The 18,552-nt window shown below is 35.3% G+C and overlaps 1 protein-coding gene across 2 annotated transcripts in view; it reads left to right on the top strand.

Annotated features, from left to right (window-relative positions):
- Positions 1 to 18,552, top strand: part of LOC149789311 (SRSF protein kinase 3-like) — a 121,219-nt gene that overhangs the window by 409 nt on the left and 102,258 nt on the right. Inside the window, exon 1 of one of the 2 annotated variants that reach the window (XM_089975518.1) lies at positions 13,986 to 14,101. The exons of the other annotated variant lie outside the window; for it this stretch is intronic. Coding sequence (XP_089831644.1) covers positions 14,001 to 14,101 — 101 coding nt within the window. The 5' untranslated portion in view covers positions 13,986 to 14,000. Of the gene's footprint in view, positions 1 to 13,985; positions 14,102 to 18,552 lie in introns of those variants that run through there. 2 annotated transcript variants of the gene reach the window in all.

An 18,552-nucleotide genomic window follows, 5' to 3' on the forward strand; every position in this document is an offset into this window, starting at 1 on the left:
TGACTCATTCATCAGGGTAAAATGATTCTGGAGACAATGCCAATGGTATATGTTTTCTAAATATCTTTGATATCGTATACGGTTTTTGAAATTTAACGAAATGAGAAGAATCATGTATTAATTACATTTGTCAGGAAAGAGTTTGGTTTAGACATGAAAACCAAAAAGCATGATGTAGAGCTACAAGCTATTGTAGTCCTACAATGTAAGACATAGCACATGTTATTTTTGTTTTAGTGCTATGTCTTACCACAGGGATTCATTACAAAGAAAATTAGGATTATCCTTCCATAAATGAAGGGATGGGGTATCTAACCTGTAACAATACAGCTGCCTCGTTTGGCGCTCAGCATTAAGAGGTTAGTGTTGGGATTGGTTGGCTTGGTGTCAGGATAATGTAAGTTGGTGGGACATGATGCTGTATGTCTGTGGCATGATGGTCCAGTGCTAGACTTTACTATAAACTGCCACACTGCAGACATTGTAGAGATATGACTGAATTTTTGTGTGAAGCTAAGTTAAAAAAATCCAAATCACACACATACACTCTAAATATTTAAGTTTTTACCAAACAGTCATAGTTTAATGTAGCTGCAATGATAAAAATAAAAGCTATTTTAATTTTTTATGTAGATATGTAATGTCCAGTTTTACTTAGCCTAGAATGTAATGTTTATTTAGATGACCGGAAATTAATAATTAACAAACATATATTTTTTATGTCAAAACTGTCTTTATTTTTCAGTACCTCAGTAACATATATAATAAGTAATTATTTATGAGCAGTTAAAGTCTGAAATGCTATTTATAGCCTTTTCAACAAATGCTAGCATCTGCCAGTAGTCTGTACACCCAGCCAGATATTTCTGAAAATTTGACTTCTTGTTTCTATGTTAGTTGACCACGGAACACGCCACAGAGCTGTCATTATTTAGGCAGTAAGATCACGACCCAAAAAAATATAAATATCATGGGAGGCATCTTACATTGTAGGACTTAGGGTTTCATGCTGATTTGGACCAATTATATTCAGACCAAACTAGAGACTGGTCTGGCCCAAAAGCCAGGCTTTATCGAACCATATTATAGGCTTATGCAGACTATCTGAAATATTGTTAACTTTTTCAAATTAAGCCATGGTTAAATTTATTACCACTTAAGTAAAGTTGTGTTTTTCAGGAAGTTAGACTAATGATAAAGTTATTAGGCCCATATTGGGTAAATTATATTGGCATGTTGATGTTAACTGTACTTCATGCACTATGACATATAACGCGAGATTCTCGTGGTAATTCATTTTCCAAATAAGGCTTGCTATGCTGTATTTGGATATTCTAATGACATGTTATTCAATGCTTACCAAACTTATTAAAATCTGTTTATGTTTGCAAATAAGGATGCAGTGTCTTCATATGGCACTGAAGAAAATTGAGGCTGAAAATGAAATTAGCTCACAGTTGAACTAATACTCCAAATGATCCAGACAGTTAAATAACAAAGGAGGACAATATTTTTCACGTATTTCTATGACATTTAGTAAATATGGTAATAAGTAATCAGACTAATTAATTTCTTTCATAATATGCAAGGAACATGTTCAGAATTGATGATAATAGGCTGAAAAAGCCCAAGGTGTGAATTGCACCCAGCTGCGCTGTTCATTCGTATAGGCTTGTATTGTCAACCCATTCACAAAGTAGTAGTACTAATATTAGTACTACATTTCAATGTGACATTTACAATTGTTTGAAATATTCTAATTATTTTAAGCAGTTCAAAACTCATTTAAGGAATCAATACCCTGACTTGACACAAGATTGTGACTGTTCTGTTTACAAAGTAAATAATGCAAGACTCTTCCTAATTTAATTAAGAAATATTTTCAAAGCAGTTCATTCACCTTTGTGCAGATTGGAATAGTATATTTTATTGAGAAATAATATAAGTACCAACACTGATACAAATTGTGAAAATGGCCTTTGCAGTGTATGTGTATGTGAGATTATGTTAATGCTTCTTTTAGATTTATGTAGAGTTTATCTTTTACCTTGAGTCCTTAGGTGTCTGAGTGGTCTGAATCACTCACCTTTACTGACTACTGCCAACAAACCTGTTTGGGATTGAATCTCTGCCTTGGCCAATGTGGGTATGTGAGAAGGCTTGCCAGTAGCTTCTTGTAAGTGTGGTTGTTAGCAGGATTTTCTGAGGCTTTTTCTCCACCAGTTATGCTGGCTGCATTATATAGCCTATCAAGTGCTGAAAAATAGCATTAAACCCAAAACAACATGTTTTACCTTTATATTGTATTATATATTAATAGTGCTAATAACACTTGTGTGCGAAAAGAATAAATGATTTCTTTAGATGCAATATTTTTTGTGTATACTCTGCTAACCATGCTTACCTTTATTAAATATAAAGATGAAAATGATCACGTAAATGTAGTTTTATCTCTGCCAGAAGATGAGATATATTTTTCTAATCTTTGATTACATCAGTCTCTCTTAATAATGTTGCACCTAGGATCTTCAGGGCAGGTGACACTGTCCCCCCATCTCCAAATTTTGAGAAAAACAATTTTAAAGGGGCAGAGAAAAGACAATTTTAAAGGGGCAAAGGAAAATAATAGTACATATTCAATAACGGTGCTATCTGACACGATTTTTCTGTTTTAAAGTGGAATTTCACTTTTCTTCTGACTTGAATCAGAATTTTCTTGCTGTAGTCCAATTTTTATATCATCTCTGATCAGGTTTTTAAATAATGGTCTGTCAAATCCCTATCCGCAGTGACCCTTTTAAATTATTTGTTCCATATATTAGTTAGCACACGACTCTTCTGAAGAGTATTCTGATTGGTCAAATGTTTAAATTCATCCAATGAATCTTTGTGTAATGGAAACTGATGGAAATGGAAAGAAGAAGCATGCTTGCAAAACATGGCATCCTGAGTTGTCGAGCGAGACCATGACACAACAAGTTTAGAGAAAGGTTTAAAAAATGTATGGAAATGGGAATGACTGGAGCAAAAAGTTGATGGAAATTTAGCTGGTCAGTTTATAAGAAAACTGAATGCTAGAGGGCTGGCATTTTGTGACCTCTGCAATAAAGATCTGAATTATAGTAATCATGGTTGGAAGAGTTTGGAACAGCATCTACAAAAGAAGCTGCAGATGTAAATATTTATAAAAAGAAAGATTTCTTGCATGAGAGAACAGATGTAGCCCTCTGTCAGAATATGCACAATGCTTGTCACCAATACAAGCACCAGCTTGAAAGGAAAAAGGCTGTCATTGAGATGGAAAAGAAATGATTGCATATTGAGCCAAAAAGGCCAGTGGTGACAAAAAGGAAGGCTACAGAAATCTTTGCCAAAGTTGCAAAAAGAGCCAGACTGGCATATCAAAAGGTTGTGGCCATTGGAGAAAAAGACAAGTGAATGTATGGGATTCATTATTTGTATGTAGTTGATATACTTTAGTGTTTATTTGACAGATTTGTTATGAAAAGAGAGAAGTATAATATATTTGCATCAAAAATTGGCAAATTATTGTGACTTAATTACGATGTGAACACTGACATGCACATGAAATAACTTTATCAGTAGTGTTGGAGAACAAATTCATGTGACTATAAATATTGTGAAATTATTGAACTCAAGTTGAACATTTTTTGGTAAGTTTATTAGTCTCTCAAATGATTATTTTGGTTTATTTTATGATCACAAATTGCACCAGGAGCAGTTTTTTTGTACGTGTAAAATGTCCCCCCCCCCATCGGGGTCACTGCTTCTTGAGACCTTGTTTGGGGAGGAATCCCAAGCCCCTCTTCAATTTTTCTCAGCTTTTATTTATTTTTATGGAAGACCAAATTTATGCTATATAAATGAGAGTTTCATTACAACAGTTTTGCCATCAAAATGTTGTGGTCTACACTGAATGGTCACATTTTCCATAGACACTTACATTATTGCAGTGAGGTGGCCAAGTGGTCTAAAGCGCTTTCCGTTATGAATCACTGCTGTCTCACCTCTGTCTGCACCGGTTCGAGTCTTGGATTCAGCCAATGTGGGTATGTGAGAAAGCTTGCTAGTAGTTTCTCGTGGGTTGGTGGTTCTTCTCTGGTACTTCCTCTACCATTAATACTGGCCGCCATGAATAGCCTATCGTGTGCTGAAAAAGGGCATTAAACCCCACAACAACAACAACATTATTGTAATGAAAGTTTTATCATGTGCTCTTATAACTGACAAAAACATTAACAGTAACCTGAAATGAGCTGCACAATGGAATTTTACTTTCTGGATCTTGGTCTCATTTGACTTCAGAGTACACTCATTATTTATTAGCAGTTATTATAATAAATACCCATGTTTTCGGAATACATTTTCTTTCCAAATTTACAAATCATCAGTAAATTGTGTATTTGCATAAATTCAGTCTCTGTTTTGATTATTTCATTCCAAATTAATGAAATCTTCCTTTCAGTATGGGGTGACTTGAACCTCAAAAATATATTACACTAACATCGGTCAAACACTTTACATAGCAACGCTGTGGACTACCATAAACTTTGAATGTTTTCATTGCTAGAAATGTTGGTTTAAAATAGGTATTCATTGCCATCTAAACTTTTATCACCTTTTGCAACTTTGGCCTTTGCTAGTGCCAACAGAGACAAGAATGGACATCCATTATGGCCCCACCAAGAAATATGTTTTTCGTATTGCACTCATTTTAAAATTAGGGTAATTTTTTACATTACATTTTACCATATTGATTACTATATATTACGTACAAAGCACTTCAAAGACTGGGTATAACTTGTTCAATTAAATGCACAAATCAAATTGGGGATTTAAAAATAAATTATCCTAGGGGAAAAAGTGCTAGGGCTGGCAACAAAAAATAGTGACAGTTGGCTGATTATAAATGCATATTTTTTTGGGCTTAACGAAAAGTGGGGGCATAATATTTTTTATATTTTGTCACAATAAAGTGCACCATGTCAATATTCTGAGAATATAGGACAAAATGTTGTGGGAAAACTTTGAACTTGGGCTTTGCGCAACACTTACTTAATTTTTCTCTGAATTCATAATGTTATGCAAATTAATATCTGTTTAAAGAAATAGATGCTAGAGAAAACAATTCCCATGCATCGTCATTTTTTAGACGCACATACACATAGGTTTATGTAAAATTTATGTTTATCCTGCATATTGTAATATATACTAAACAGGCTATATAGAAGTGAAATTTATGTATGTTTAAATAAAACGGAGGTCCTGTGAGATTTGTGATTTAGTTCAATACTGTATATGTTAGTTTTTTATGTGTCATTGGATTTTGCTCTTCTTGAGGACCTTGTTTTAGTTATAATAATGAAACCGATAGTAAAAATGGTAGTGTTACCGAGCATCTGACCTCTTCTGAAGGGAATGACTGATCAGTGCTGCTATAATTGTTTCATCACCTTATAAATGTTGTTTAATTGCTTGATCAGATCAACCTTAATTTAGCTGAAAATGAACTAGTAATACTTCTGACCATTTTTTGTGTTTGATTGCTGATTATTTATTATCCTGACTTTTAACTAAAAAAAATTGATCGTTTGCAGTGTGGTAGGGTTATTATATTGTAAGTGCATTAATATAAATAAATCCATATTCAGAAATCAAGCTTTCAGTGCATTTTATATGAACTTTAAAATTTAATGAAATATTAATATTAGCTAAGTTTTCAGAGGATAGAATGAAAGTAAAATTGGTTGCTTTGCTGCTTCAAGAATTTACAGTAAATTAGCTTTGATACGAAGTAAAGACAATTTGTGTATTAAATCGATTAAAGTTGTAAATTTATATGCCTTATTGTTTGATAGTTTGAAAGGTGATCAGAATGAACTCATTTGTGAAAACTTTAAAATAATATATTTTCAGAGATTTTGCAGATATATTTGAATAGAAATTTACCAAAAAAAAAAAACAGTTGCTTGAATTTAAGAGCTGAAAATGAACCTTGTACATACTTTTATGATGTTTGTTAAAACCGTAATAACTACTAAAATAAATCATGTTTGTGACAACATTTTTAATTGGCCATTAAGATGTTCAGATGGAGGAGTTGGTAATTTGAAAGAAGTTGATTGAAAGACCATATTTACTAATTTTCGTGATTTATAGATATCACACTTAAATGTGTATTGTTCACAAATCTTTAATAATTTTCATAAATCTGCAGTAGAAGGACTTAATGGTATACAATCAGCAAAACTAAAATTGGTAAGAAATGAAACACTTGGTGTTAAATGTAACCCCACATGACTCTGACCCAGCTTACAGTTTAGTTGATCTTTGTATATATTAAATAACAGAGGGTAAATAACACCTCCCTGCCTCATACCACTGGTTACATGGAAGGCGCTAAATACTACACTTCCCCAATGCACAGTACAATTGTATGCTGTACCAGTTGATTTAAGTATGATCTTTGTTGATGGATATTTGAATATCAAGCAACATTTTAAAGTGTCCAATGATTGACCCTATCAAATGCCTTATTAGCATCTTTAAAAAATGCTAACACACCATGTTCTGCATAATAGTTGACAGTTCCATTAAAGGCATAGAGGAGCAAGTCTTTTGGATGTTGTTTTTTAAACCATAGTGATTATCAGAGATTGTGACTTCACATCATAGTAGTGTAGTTCAATAAAATATTTTTGAAATAAGTTTTGAATTCTAGGATTATTGGATATATCATGAATTCGAAAATGTTAAGCATTATCAATTTTAATGGATTTATTTAGACACTGTTTACCCTCATTTGTGCTTCACGGGCCTAGAGCATTTTAATTTGACCCCCAATTCTGACACCAAAGGGATTTTTGACTCTTCGGACTTTCACCCCTAGGGTATATACTGATTAGAACAAATTGTAAGTTGTCATTTTGTGACATTCCACTCAAAAATATAATTGTATTTTACATTGGTTTTGTCATTATTTCTATCTTTCTCTCCAGTCTGGCTTCTTTATTATTTCAGAGGGAATCTCTGACTCACTGACATTATGTCACCACTTCAGATGGATCTGACTTGGCAAAATACGCCCCAACTTATAAGAGGGTCAAGGAGAAACTGGCTTTTTATAACTTCATAACTTAATTTGGGCATTTGATGTTTACATTCTTTACTTCCTAAAGATTACATCAGAAATACAGCAGAGATTTTGTTGAAATTTCACATTTTCTTTATATTTTCTTTCTTTGATCAAGTGTTCTCTACTGGTGCCCAAGCTAATAAAACTTAGTAATACATTTCTTGCAACATATGAAATCAATCGTGTTTTTTTTTTTTTGCAATGAATGCATGCTAGTCAATAAGCCTGCATAGGATGTGCTCAGATCAGTCAGGTATAAAAGTAATCAGATTGTTAAACAGTCAGAAAACAAGACCCAATGTTCAAGCTAGGCAGATGCATTGCAGTACAGTGCCTTGTTCCCATCTATGCATGTTAATTTCTGTTGTGGATAGCAGTGAACTGTCTGTACCACTCCCAGTCACCAGTGGAGCTAAGCAAGGCCGTGTGTTGGCCCCAACCTCTTCGGTGTGATGTTTTCTGCCTTGCATACTGATGCCTTGCATGACTATGACACTGGGATCAACATCAGATACCAGACTGATGGTAAGCTGTTCAGTCTGAGAAGACTACAGGTGAAGATGAATTCACAGGAAGTGACTGTTTCTGATCTCGTATCTGATGATTGCTTCCGACTACCAAATCTGAGTCTGACATGGAACACAGTATGGACCATCTATCTTCAGCTTGTGACAATTTCGGTCTCAAAATGAGTATCAAGACAGAAATGATGCACCAGGTCAGCCATATGTACAGCCTACCATCACCACAGATGGCCAAACCCTCATGGCAGTGGACAAGTTCACCTATCTTAGCAGTACAGAGGAATAAATCTACAAGCAAAACTTGTGGTCTACAAAGTATCTGTGTTGCCTATCCTACTGTATGCTTGCAAAATCTGTATGGTGTACGGAAGCCATGCCAAGAAGCTTAACCATTTCCCATTGGCTGCCTAAGGAAACTGAGTTCAATAAGGCAGGATATGGGCTCACACACAGTGTTTCTCATCACACAAGCTTGCATTCCAAGGATCCACACTGATGATGCAATAATGATTGAAATGGGCAGGACATGTCACCAGTATGTCAGAATAGTGACTACCAAATAAGCTTTTCTGTGGCAAACTGGGCCCCCGAGTGGCCTAAAGAGCTGTCCGTTACGGATCACTGCCATCTCACCTCTGTCTGCATGGGTTCGAGTCTCAGGTTCAGCCAATGTGGGTATGTAAGAAAGCTTGCCAGTAGCTTCTCGAGGGTCGGTGATTCTTTCCAGGCATTTCCCGGGTTCTTCCTCCACCATTAATAATGGCCGCCATGTATAGCCTATTGTGTGCTGAAAAATGGTGTTAAACCCTACAACAACAACTGTGGCAAACTGGAGGAGGGAAAGCAGTCTCATGGTGGTTAGAAGAAGTGCTTTAAAGATTCTATGAAGTCAACTTTGACCAGTGGCCACCCACTTTTTATGGCCAGAATCCCTTGTCACAGATGAGTTTGTGTTCAAAAGAACCCCTCAAGAAAGGTCATGACCAGTGGCCAGCATATTAGTTTAAAAATGTAAAATGTACCACTCACAAGCGGTCATATTTTATTTTAATATGCGTCCAGAACCAATATTTAAATTGCATGGTAAGGTAAGTATCCTGATTATCTTTACCAGTATTTGTTTCCTGATGCTGTTACTGAAAGAAGTGTTGGCTAAAGTACATAGAGACTAAGGTGAAAATAATCAACGTTTACAGGAAATGAGGTCAGTGAATGGGTTGTGCTTCACACAGCAGTTGAGTTCTTCTAGTTGATGATTACAACCGGAAGCAAGATCATACTGTGGTCAGCATAGGCTAAATATGTTGTGGATTAACACAAAGAGAAAATTAACCTTGAACAAAACAGGGTACCAGACAAAGATGGAAGAATCAAGTGATAGCATCAGTTCTGGCTTATAAACAAGATGTTTTATCTGCTCATTAAATTGCAGTACTGTACACACTTAAAACTTCTGGACATTAAAATGCATGTTTTCCAGCTTGACAATATCAGTAAATGATTTTTTTGTGACAATGTACAGAAAACGTGTCTAACTTAAGGAAAAAAAATCTGTTCCCTCACTGAAAAAGTCTTGTTAGTGTTGCCAGGTCTGGGAAGTTAAATTTTGCAGCTGGCTTTTTAAAAAAAAAGTATGTAAATCCCCACTGAAGCCATTGATCAACCAGAGATATATATATATATATATATATAAATATATATATATATATATATATATATATATATATATATATATATATATATGTATGTATGTATGTATATATGTATATATGTATATATATATATATATATAAATAATATATATATATATATATATATATAAATAATATATATATATATATATATATATATATATATATATATATATATATATATATATAAAGTCCAGTTTTTCATTGGCAATTTTCTCAAAAGCTAGACTGATTATCATTAATAAAATGTTCAAACAGTTCAGTAATGAAACCAGTACTTGGGGGCAGCACACGAGGTTTGTTCCATGTTTGCAAAGAATATTTTTCGTAGTAGTCACACATATTTACTTTAGGTGGTTTTGAAGGGTTACTTCTTGCCATTTGCAGCAGGAGTATTTTTTGTTAACTGTAGGACAGTTCTGGTAGTGATTGGCAGAATTTTTCACTGCTATAGCTGATTAGTGACAGTTGGGTTTCCACTGGCCAAGTCACACTAATGAAGATGTACATGTATCAGATGGGTGTTAATTTCGAGCCCTATGTATGGGAATGTTTGACATTTGGGTCTGTTATTGTTTGTCTTTGTAAATGCCTGAAGCTTTCTCTTTGCATCTAGGTACTGTAGTTTATATTGCAAAGTAAAGGGAAATAACTGCTCATCTCTTGAAGATTGCAACAGTTTTCTTGGGGGTCACATTGATTTTTACTGCAATCAGTTGAACATAAACTCTGAAGCTTATTATATCCATCAAACCAGTTTCAGCAGAAATTTGTGAAACAGTATAGAAAAGAAAGCAATTTAAAAATGTTATCCTCATGCTGTAGTATTAGTTATATTGCAAGACTTTTCAATTGTCTGTACTTGCCAGAACTATCTGCAAATGGCTTGATGGCTATTTGCCAAACTGTGCACTTATATTCTGCATATGGTAACCAGGTGCAAGAAGTTCTCAGTTGTTGGTTCCTTCATGAGTTTGTGAGAGGAGATCAAGGTCCACTGTACAGAAGTGTCAAATCCAGTGATATTCAGTGATTTTTATATATTTTTGTTGGTTGGACAAACTCTAAATAAATGCGATCATTGCAGGAAGCCATATTGTTATGCACTGGATATAGAACATGACCCTAATTCACCAATCAGAAGATGTTGGATGGCAAAGTGAGGGGTAGTTTTCTAAAAGCATATTGATCGAGTTTTACTTAGCTTGTATTATCTGAGCTGCTAATGGTTTTTTGGTTAATTTTTGCATGATGCACTTGCATAACATTGACTGTAATAAGTCACACAAGCTGGGGGTATGTTTCTTGTAGCAGTCATGTCTTATTTGCTTTCTCTTGCTGTTTTATTCATTACAATATCGAAATTGAAATAGATCAGTATGCCTAACAGTATTGAACTTTATTTTCCACCTTTAACAGTTGCTTATTTTTGTGAGTTTAATATCATTTTCCAGCATGTGAAAGTCTTTCCATGATTGCCAATATATTTGAAGGAGGAAGACTTTCCATGATTGCCAATATATTTGAAGGAGGAAGAACCTGGGAAAACAAATGAGAAGAACCACTGATCCATGTGAAGTTACTCGTAACCTTTCTCACATGTGTTGGTCAAGCCAAGACTCTAACTCAAAATGACTCTCTGCTGCCTGGGGCCCCTCTACATTTAAGGAAGATAAAGTTGTACTATAACAGAAAAATGGTTTACCCAGCATTTATTTAATGAAAACAGTCATTTAATGGTATTGTGTCACAGAGGTCTTAGAAATGCTTAATCATGTTTATCTGGATGCAAATTTTTGATCTGGGACGTAGAAAATCACTTGTAGGCGTTGCAATAGCTGGGTGGCAAAGTCAAAGCCTTGACCATCCTGCTTCGTCCACCTGCTGAGTGTGAAAATGTGATGATCAATTGATCATTTTATCTGTGTTGATATTTACAGTGACAGAATTCAGTGGCTGAAAGGCTTATAAGAGAACATCAAAAGAACATTAAGCAAGACTTTGACTAGCAGCTGAGTGGTGGGAAAATGTGTTGATATTTACAATGACTGAATTCAGAGGCTGATAGACCCAGAGATGTACATGTGCTCATTATAAGATTACATCAGATGAACAAATTTAGCTTTCATTATTGTGTTCATTTCCTAGTATAGTAGAATAAGTAGTGGATGTGACCTCGAAATTAAGATACATCAAAACTTGGACAAAATGCTGTTTGTACAATTTGGATAAGTATTTTGGGGTTAAATGGCAAATTAATGAAGACTGTTATGAGTGTATAAGTGTAAGAAAGTTTGATGCCTCACTTAGTGTTTGGAATACGGTCTTTCCTTGAATTGACAAAATTCAGTCTCATTCTAATGGACAAACAAGAGTTATATTTCAGTGGTGTAATGAATTTGGAAAATTTTACTTGACAAAATCCACTTGTTCCTGTCATCTGGACATTTAGCCACTATGTATGCCCAATATGTTTGTGGGAACTGCAACTTTTGCTGGTGGGACTCCTGTTTTTACCAAAATAGGGGCGCCTTGAGTGGCAGAGTGGTCCAAGTGCTCTCCGTCTCGGGCTCGGCCAATGTGGATATGTGAGAAAGCTTGCCGGTAGCTTCTCGTGGGTCACTAGTTCTTTCTGGGGTTTTCCTGGGTTCTTCCCCCACCATTAATACTGGCTGCCTTGTATAGCCTATCTTGTGCTGAAAAATGGCGTTAAACCCTATAGCAACAACAACCAAAATAGTCCTTGACTCCTAGTTTTAAAATCCTAGCGAGATCTCTGATGCCCGTTGCACTTTAAGTGCATGCATAGTGATGGTAGGGCGAGGGAGGATCAGTTGAATCTTGGAAAAGTGTGGTTTGGAAACAAAGTGCATAATCTAGAAGAAGAAAAAAATAGCTTTAATAAAATACTCTTTGCTGCTCCTTGGACACTGTGTTCGTAAGTCAGACATTTACATTGTAGTGTCTGTGCGAATGCATCAGACACTTTTCAGATGTATGGTTTATTGGGAGTTTGAATGAAAACAGATTTGTACAAATTTTTGTTCATTAATATTTGAAGCTTTAATTAGGGTTGACATTTAAGTAGAATTTTGAATCATGATGTATTTTGAGAGATCCAGCAATTATAACTGGTTTGGTAAAGTATGCCAGGTGCTCATTATTCTCAAGGGAGAATAGTCCTTGACTAAAGTCACCCTCTATGAATAAATTATTATTATTATTTTATTATTATTGTCAAACACATTTAGAAGAGTTTCCATGACATTTGTTTCACATATGGTCATGCAGCATGATGTGTGCATTTACTTGTGTAAACACTGAAAACACTTAAAAGCATTCAGCAGAATTTTATATCTGTTCATGCTTAGCACTGACTGTCAGATTTATGGGCTGGAAAGGAGAGAAAAATCATTAATTTGGTTTAATTTTGGGAGATGTCGTAAAAAGACAGTTGCTTCATGCAGTATTTCACTTGTGCCTCCTCCAGGTACTTTTATTACTGTTACTTTGTGTTTCTTGTCTACCATATGCATAGTTCAGATCAGAAACTGGAAATTTGTCTGTCCTTCAATCCTTTGATAAATATAAATAAGTATTTTTTAAAAAAAATCAATATAGGATTATCAAAATTTTATAATTTGTGATTTAGTTGTTGTAAAGTCTAATATTATTTCTCTCCTGATGATACCAGTTGCCTGTTGAGCCTAATACAATTTGTCAAACATTAGGAGGTTATTGTCAGACCAAGATGTCCTTAGTAAATATTTGCCAATATCATGTGAAAATCGGGTGGGGGTGGGGTTAGACACATCATGGGATAAATACATTGTATGGTGGAGGCGGTGATTTGTGCCCTGATATTTATTTGCTTGCAAGTAGCCTTCTTGTTCAGAAATTGATGAAATAGTCACATCAATCATTGTCTCTCATAGTTATTTTCAGTCATTTGCTTCAGCATTATGGTGAGAGTTTCTGTTTATTGATTAGCTTGATGCATTTTGGAACACAGTATTGCATCATGTACCTAGTTGCTGTGAATTCAGTTATCTATTGTTTCCATCAACTCCCAGATACACACTCCCCTATTACAGCAGCAATTAGTCTTTGTGATTAACACCACCTAATTTGAGAAGATTGCTCCAGATTTTATTTTCACCATGACAGTAAATTACTGCAGTAAAAAAGGTAGTTCAGTGGTAATTTTCTACCAAAGTTTTTCATTGTATAGTTGATATTGATACAGGAGAAAAACCTTTTTAAGATCTTATCTGTCTGTTTTGTCTCGTTACCTTTATAATGTTGCTGACATTCCAATCTATTTTGTTATTCATTTCGTCCGTTCTTTAAAAATAAATAACCGATTAAAGAAAAAATGTATTGTGCTTGACATTCAAAACATCCTGTTGAGAAAAGCTTGAGTTGTACATGCAGGAGCCTTATTGATCTGAAATTTTCTGATCGATCTAAATGTTCACTAGTCAGTCCTGCTTGATGGGGATGTTTTTTTCTGTAGCTGTCGACTCACAGACTCTCTCATTGATAAAATGCCAGTTTGGCTCACAAGGGATGATTGGAGCCACATCGATGCATTATACAATGTAGGTTTTGAAATTGTGAGGATGAGACATGCTGCATGCAGGAAACAGGAATGCCTTGACTGTTTGGGAGGATGTTCCATGTTGTAATTTCTTTCAAGATGGTTTCCGCAGGTTTCTTGATGTACGGAGGTAGGGTAAAAATAGTAGTCTTTCTTTACACTGTATAGCTTGTAGTTTTTGTATAGTGCAAAATTTTCAGTTTCCTACACATCCTAAGTGCAAGAGACTTAAAATTTTTATTTGTTTTTGTATCAATTTTACTCATCCTGTGCTTTACATAATACTGAATCTGCGTATGATAGTGTTTGTCCAATTGGACAAGCATACATAAAAAAATGATATGCCCTTCCTCAGCCACCACACATACATATGACTGGTTGACTGATTTTTGATCCATGAATTATCTGAATATACATGCATTGTATCCCCAGGGGTTGAAATTTCTTATCCTTATAAACAGGATGATTTTCTAGATGATAACTTTGGTTAAACTTGCAAGAACATAGGTATAACATATTCATTTTATTTAGAGCATGAGACTATTCAAAACAAGCATAACGTTGACACTTCAGGGGTTAAGAATAGCTAATAGCATATCTCACGTGTGCACTGATAACCTGAATGCACTCTATGAACTTTTATTAATTGTAATATTGTTTGTTTTGATCTTGTGTGATTTTGTGTGAATCCACTACAAATTCCAACACTTGCTTGATGATTTATAATAGACCCACTCTTTTCATTCTCCTGTTTCCACAGAGTAATGTAAGTAAAAAAATATTGTTCACTGAAAACTTTTAGCAATTAAGGTAGAAGCAGCCATAAACTCCAGTCACTATCTGGATACATGGTTCTGTCAGTAGAATTAGGTGTAAATATTACTTACCTCCAGTTTTTAATTATAAAAAATGAACAACTTTATTTGTGGATGTGAGAAAGCTTGCCATTATCTTCCCGTGTTTCAGTGGTTCTTGTGGAAGCTTTCTCGGGTTCTTCCCCCATCATTTATACTGGTCACCATGTATGTTCTGTCATTAAAGCTGTACCGTTTAATCGGCCATACTCATAATTTTGCCTATTATCAGAACAATCTGTATAATCGATATCGGCAGAAATAATCTGTGCCAGTGTAAACAAATTTCCAAAATATAAATTCAGTCATAACATTCATTTTGACATGGCCTGAATTTTAAATCAGAATTAGATCATGGAAATTAAGGAATAAACATTTGATTTGGGGATTAATTGAACGACAATATATTTTAAAAGTAAATACTTTTTAACACGCTGTAAATTATCGCTGATTGTCTGCATACAACAAATTATCAATAACATTAATGCACTCATCCCAATCACAGCAGCCAATGAGGCCTTGTGTGGCTGTTGAACTTCCAGCATACACATTATCAAATAGCTAGGCAGATTAGATAGCTAGCGAAATTTCCAGCTACTATGAAACTATGACTCACTATAGTTAATCTGTTCTTTAGCCAGTCCTACAATGCTACTAATCAATGAATAGCAGTCGCGCGCTAAAGCAGCTGAACGCTGACGTACAAATATTATGCAGCATTGATATTGGCATTCCAGCGCCAGTAATGTCACCTCAGTTTCTGAGATACTTCAGCGCGTAACTCGCTGTATGGTTCGGGCATCCAGCCAGCCATGTGGACAACTTAGTAGTAAATTACTTGATTTAAAACAATCACACAAATCGATTGGATTATTAATATTGATCTGCGATCGCACACTATTAAATATACTACCAAGCCTATGCATAATGTTGAACTCGAAACACTCCGGTTTAGTCTGGAATTACTTCAGAGTAAATGCAGTCTACGAGTCGAAAGCAAATTGCACACTTTGCAAAGCATGCATTTCCAGAGGTGGAAAGGATTCTTAAAACTATTATGACATCAAATCTTGTCCAGCACTTGCACTGCAAGCACATCGTCAAACATGGCCTGTTTCTGGCAGATAAAAAATAAAAGGATGCTGCACAGGTAACCTCAGCAGCTGCCTAGTCTGACTATTGACGCAATGCTGGACTGGATGCAGCCATTCGCATTTGATGACCCAACAGCTATTAGTTGGCACAAAGCTTTTGCAGAGTATATAGCAGCAGATGTGCAACCATTTTCCATTGTTGAAGACCTTGGATTTCAATGTCTGATGGCCAAGGCAGAACTGCGCTATAAAATTCCAAGTCAGAAGTACTTTTCCACATAGTTTAAAACCTGACATGCATAAGGTGATACAAAACAAGGTGTGTGATTTAGTTTCTGCCCAATCTGACCTTAGTTTGACCTCTGATGCGTGGTCAGACCTGTCCATCGGCATAGCCTTGTTAAATCTTACGGCACGTTGGCTGACAGAAGACTTTCATCAGAAACAGGTGATTTTAGCGGCAACACCTCTTGATGAATCACACACAGGAGAATATTTGGCGAGCAAACTGGACAAATTATGCGAGGAATAAAACATTCCCAAAACTCATATCCATGTTCTTCTGCGTGACGGAGGTGCAAACATGGTTAAAGCAATGTGTCTGGCTCACACGATGTTTTGGTCATCTCGTGAACCATAGTCAGCAATTTCTGGCACTCCACCCTGGCACAACAGCAGCTCGAAGAGCAGCAGGACAATAGTGGCGTTGCCGATAAGAAACTTGAACAGGATGTTGGTTTCGTATTATGAACAAAAACAAGTCTTGGGAGCTTACGCTACTCTCTATGACTAGCCTAACAGCCAAACAGTGGGTCTTGATTAACAATATTGTGGACACATAGGCCCATTTGCGGACATTACCAAGGAAGTAAGTGATAGCCGAACATCAGTGTCATTCTTTTTATGCAGAAAATGCTCCGAATTTTGCCGGCTCGAGGGCATAAAGCAAGTTTAGGTATTCAGACAATTTGCTGTGATATGTTGCGTCAGCTGACAAGTGTGATAAACCCCGACCAAAAAAAAAAGAAAAACGGAAACTGAAACAAATGCCACTGGACAATCAGCATTGCATATTTGGGATTTGTTTTCTGTGGCCTCTAATGAACATGTCCATACCGTCAGTGAAACAACCCATGTGGATGATGCCAATGACGCGATGCTTGAATTATATCTGGCCAGCCCTTGTTGCCATGAGAAGACATATGTGGATGGTGGAATGCTCACAGGTTTCAGTTCACCATCTTGGCCAAATTAGCTAGAGTCCTGAGCGAGCAGCTGTTTAGTGGCACAGGCCAGATATTTTGGAATCGTCGTGGATCGTTACTTGGCGAGAATGGAGAAATGTTACTGTTGCTTAAATACAATCTACCTCAACTAGGCTTTCAGTATTAGCTGCAGCCAGTGTACAGTGATGTCTGCCTTTAGACTTAAAGCATGTGTATCATTAATTTTAATTATTATTGGGCTATTGTTATTAACATGTTTTAGTCATTATTGAAATCTAGTAATGGCGACCTGCATCATTGAACGTTAAGTTAAAAGTCTAGCTTAATACATTTTCATTCATTTATATCTTAAATTGGCAAACCGTAAGTTTTATCTGTGTTAGTTTTAAAGTTTTTCAAGTTTTATGTATATGTGATCGTTGTTTTCTGTAAATAGCAGTGTATGTCTTATCCGGTTTTTGTTTTGTATAGAGGTTCAAATTCACTTGCCGCATAAACAGCAAAATACATGCTTGCATTACACTAATAGGTTTATGTTTCTGATCCAGCCATTGTTATAAAACAAATACTAATGAAATAATTGGTCTCATAATTGGTATCTGCAATTTTAATAATCGGCTATATGTGGTATCGGCATAATCAGCAAAAAGAAACATCGGTACAGCTTTACCTATCATATGCTGAAATAAACCTGAAACAACATTTTGAGTAAAAAAAAGAATCATATTGGTTTTGAGGTCAGACAAAAGTCATCTTATGTCACATGTTTAGGCTCAAATAAATAGTAACACAAGAAAGAGTGAAAACAACAAGCTTTGAAAAAATACAATAATTTATTTCCCTGGAAAAATTCTGTTAAAATGAAAAATATGAACTGACGGTTTTATAGAATATAATCTAAGAATAATCCAGTAATAAAGTTTTCTCCTGATTTCAAATTGGAATCCCGACGAAGAATCCAAGATGGAAGACGATGACGTATGGTGAAATCTGTAGTGTTGAATTCTACAGTTCCTTGTAGAAACAAGAATTATCACTCCGGTTTTTGATGGCTAAATAAAATTTGTATAAAAAAAACTGTCCTTGTTCAACAGTATTACATGAGCACACATATTTTCCAGAAAAATAAAAGAATTAATCCTTTTGAATTCAAGTAATTTGAAATAACTCCAAACCAAGTAATTTGAAATAATTCCAAACAGTACAACATACAGCTAACAGTTCAACAGCCCAGCTTCTACTGAGATTAATTCCCCAAAACATGGATTATATGGTCTTTCTAAAACATAAACAAGGGGTCACATGATCATCTTCTGGAAGGTTATAGAAGCAAGTACTTGTTACAGATCATGTTTACCCAGTGTGACCCTGACAAAAACCAATCATTTTTACTCTAAGAAATAAAAA

Source organism: Sinohyriopsis cumingii, chromosome 11 (assembly GCF_028554795.1).
Source record: "Sinohyriopsis cumingii isolate HCF-2022 chromosome 11, ASM2855479v2, whole genome shotgun sequence".
Lineage (NCBI taxonomy): Eukaryota > Metazoa > Mollusca > Bivalvia > Unionida > Unionidae > Sinohyriopsis > Sinohyriopsis cumingii.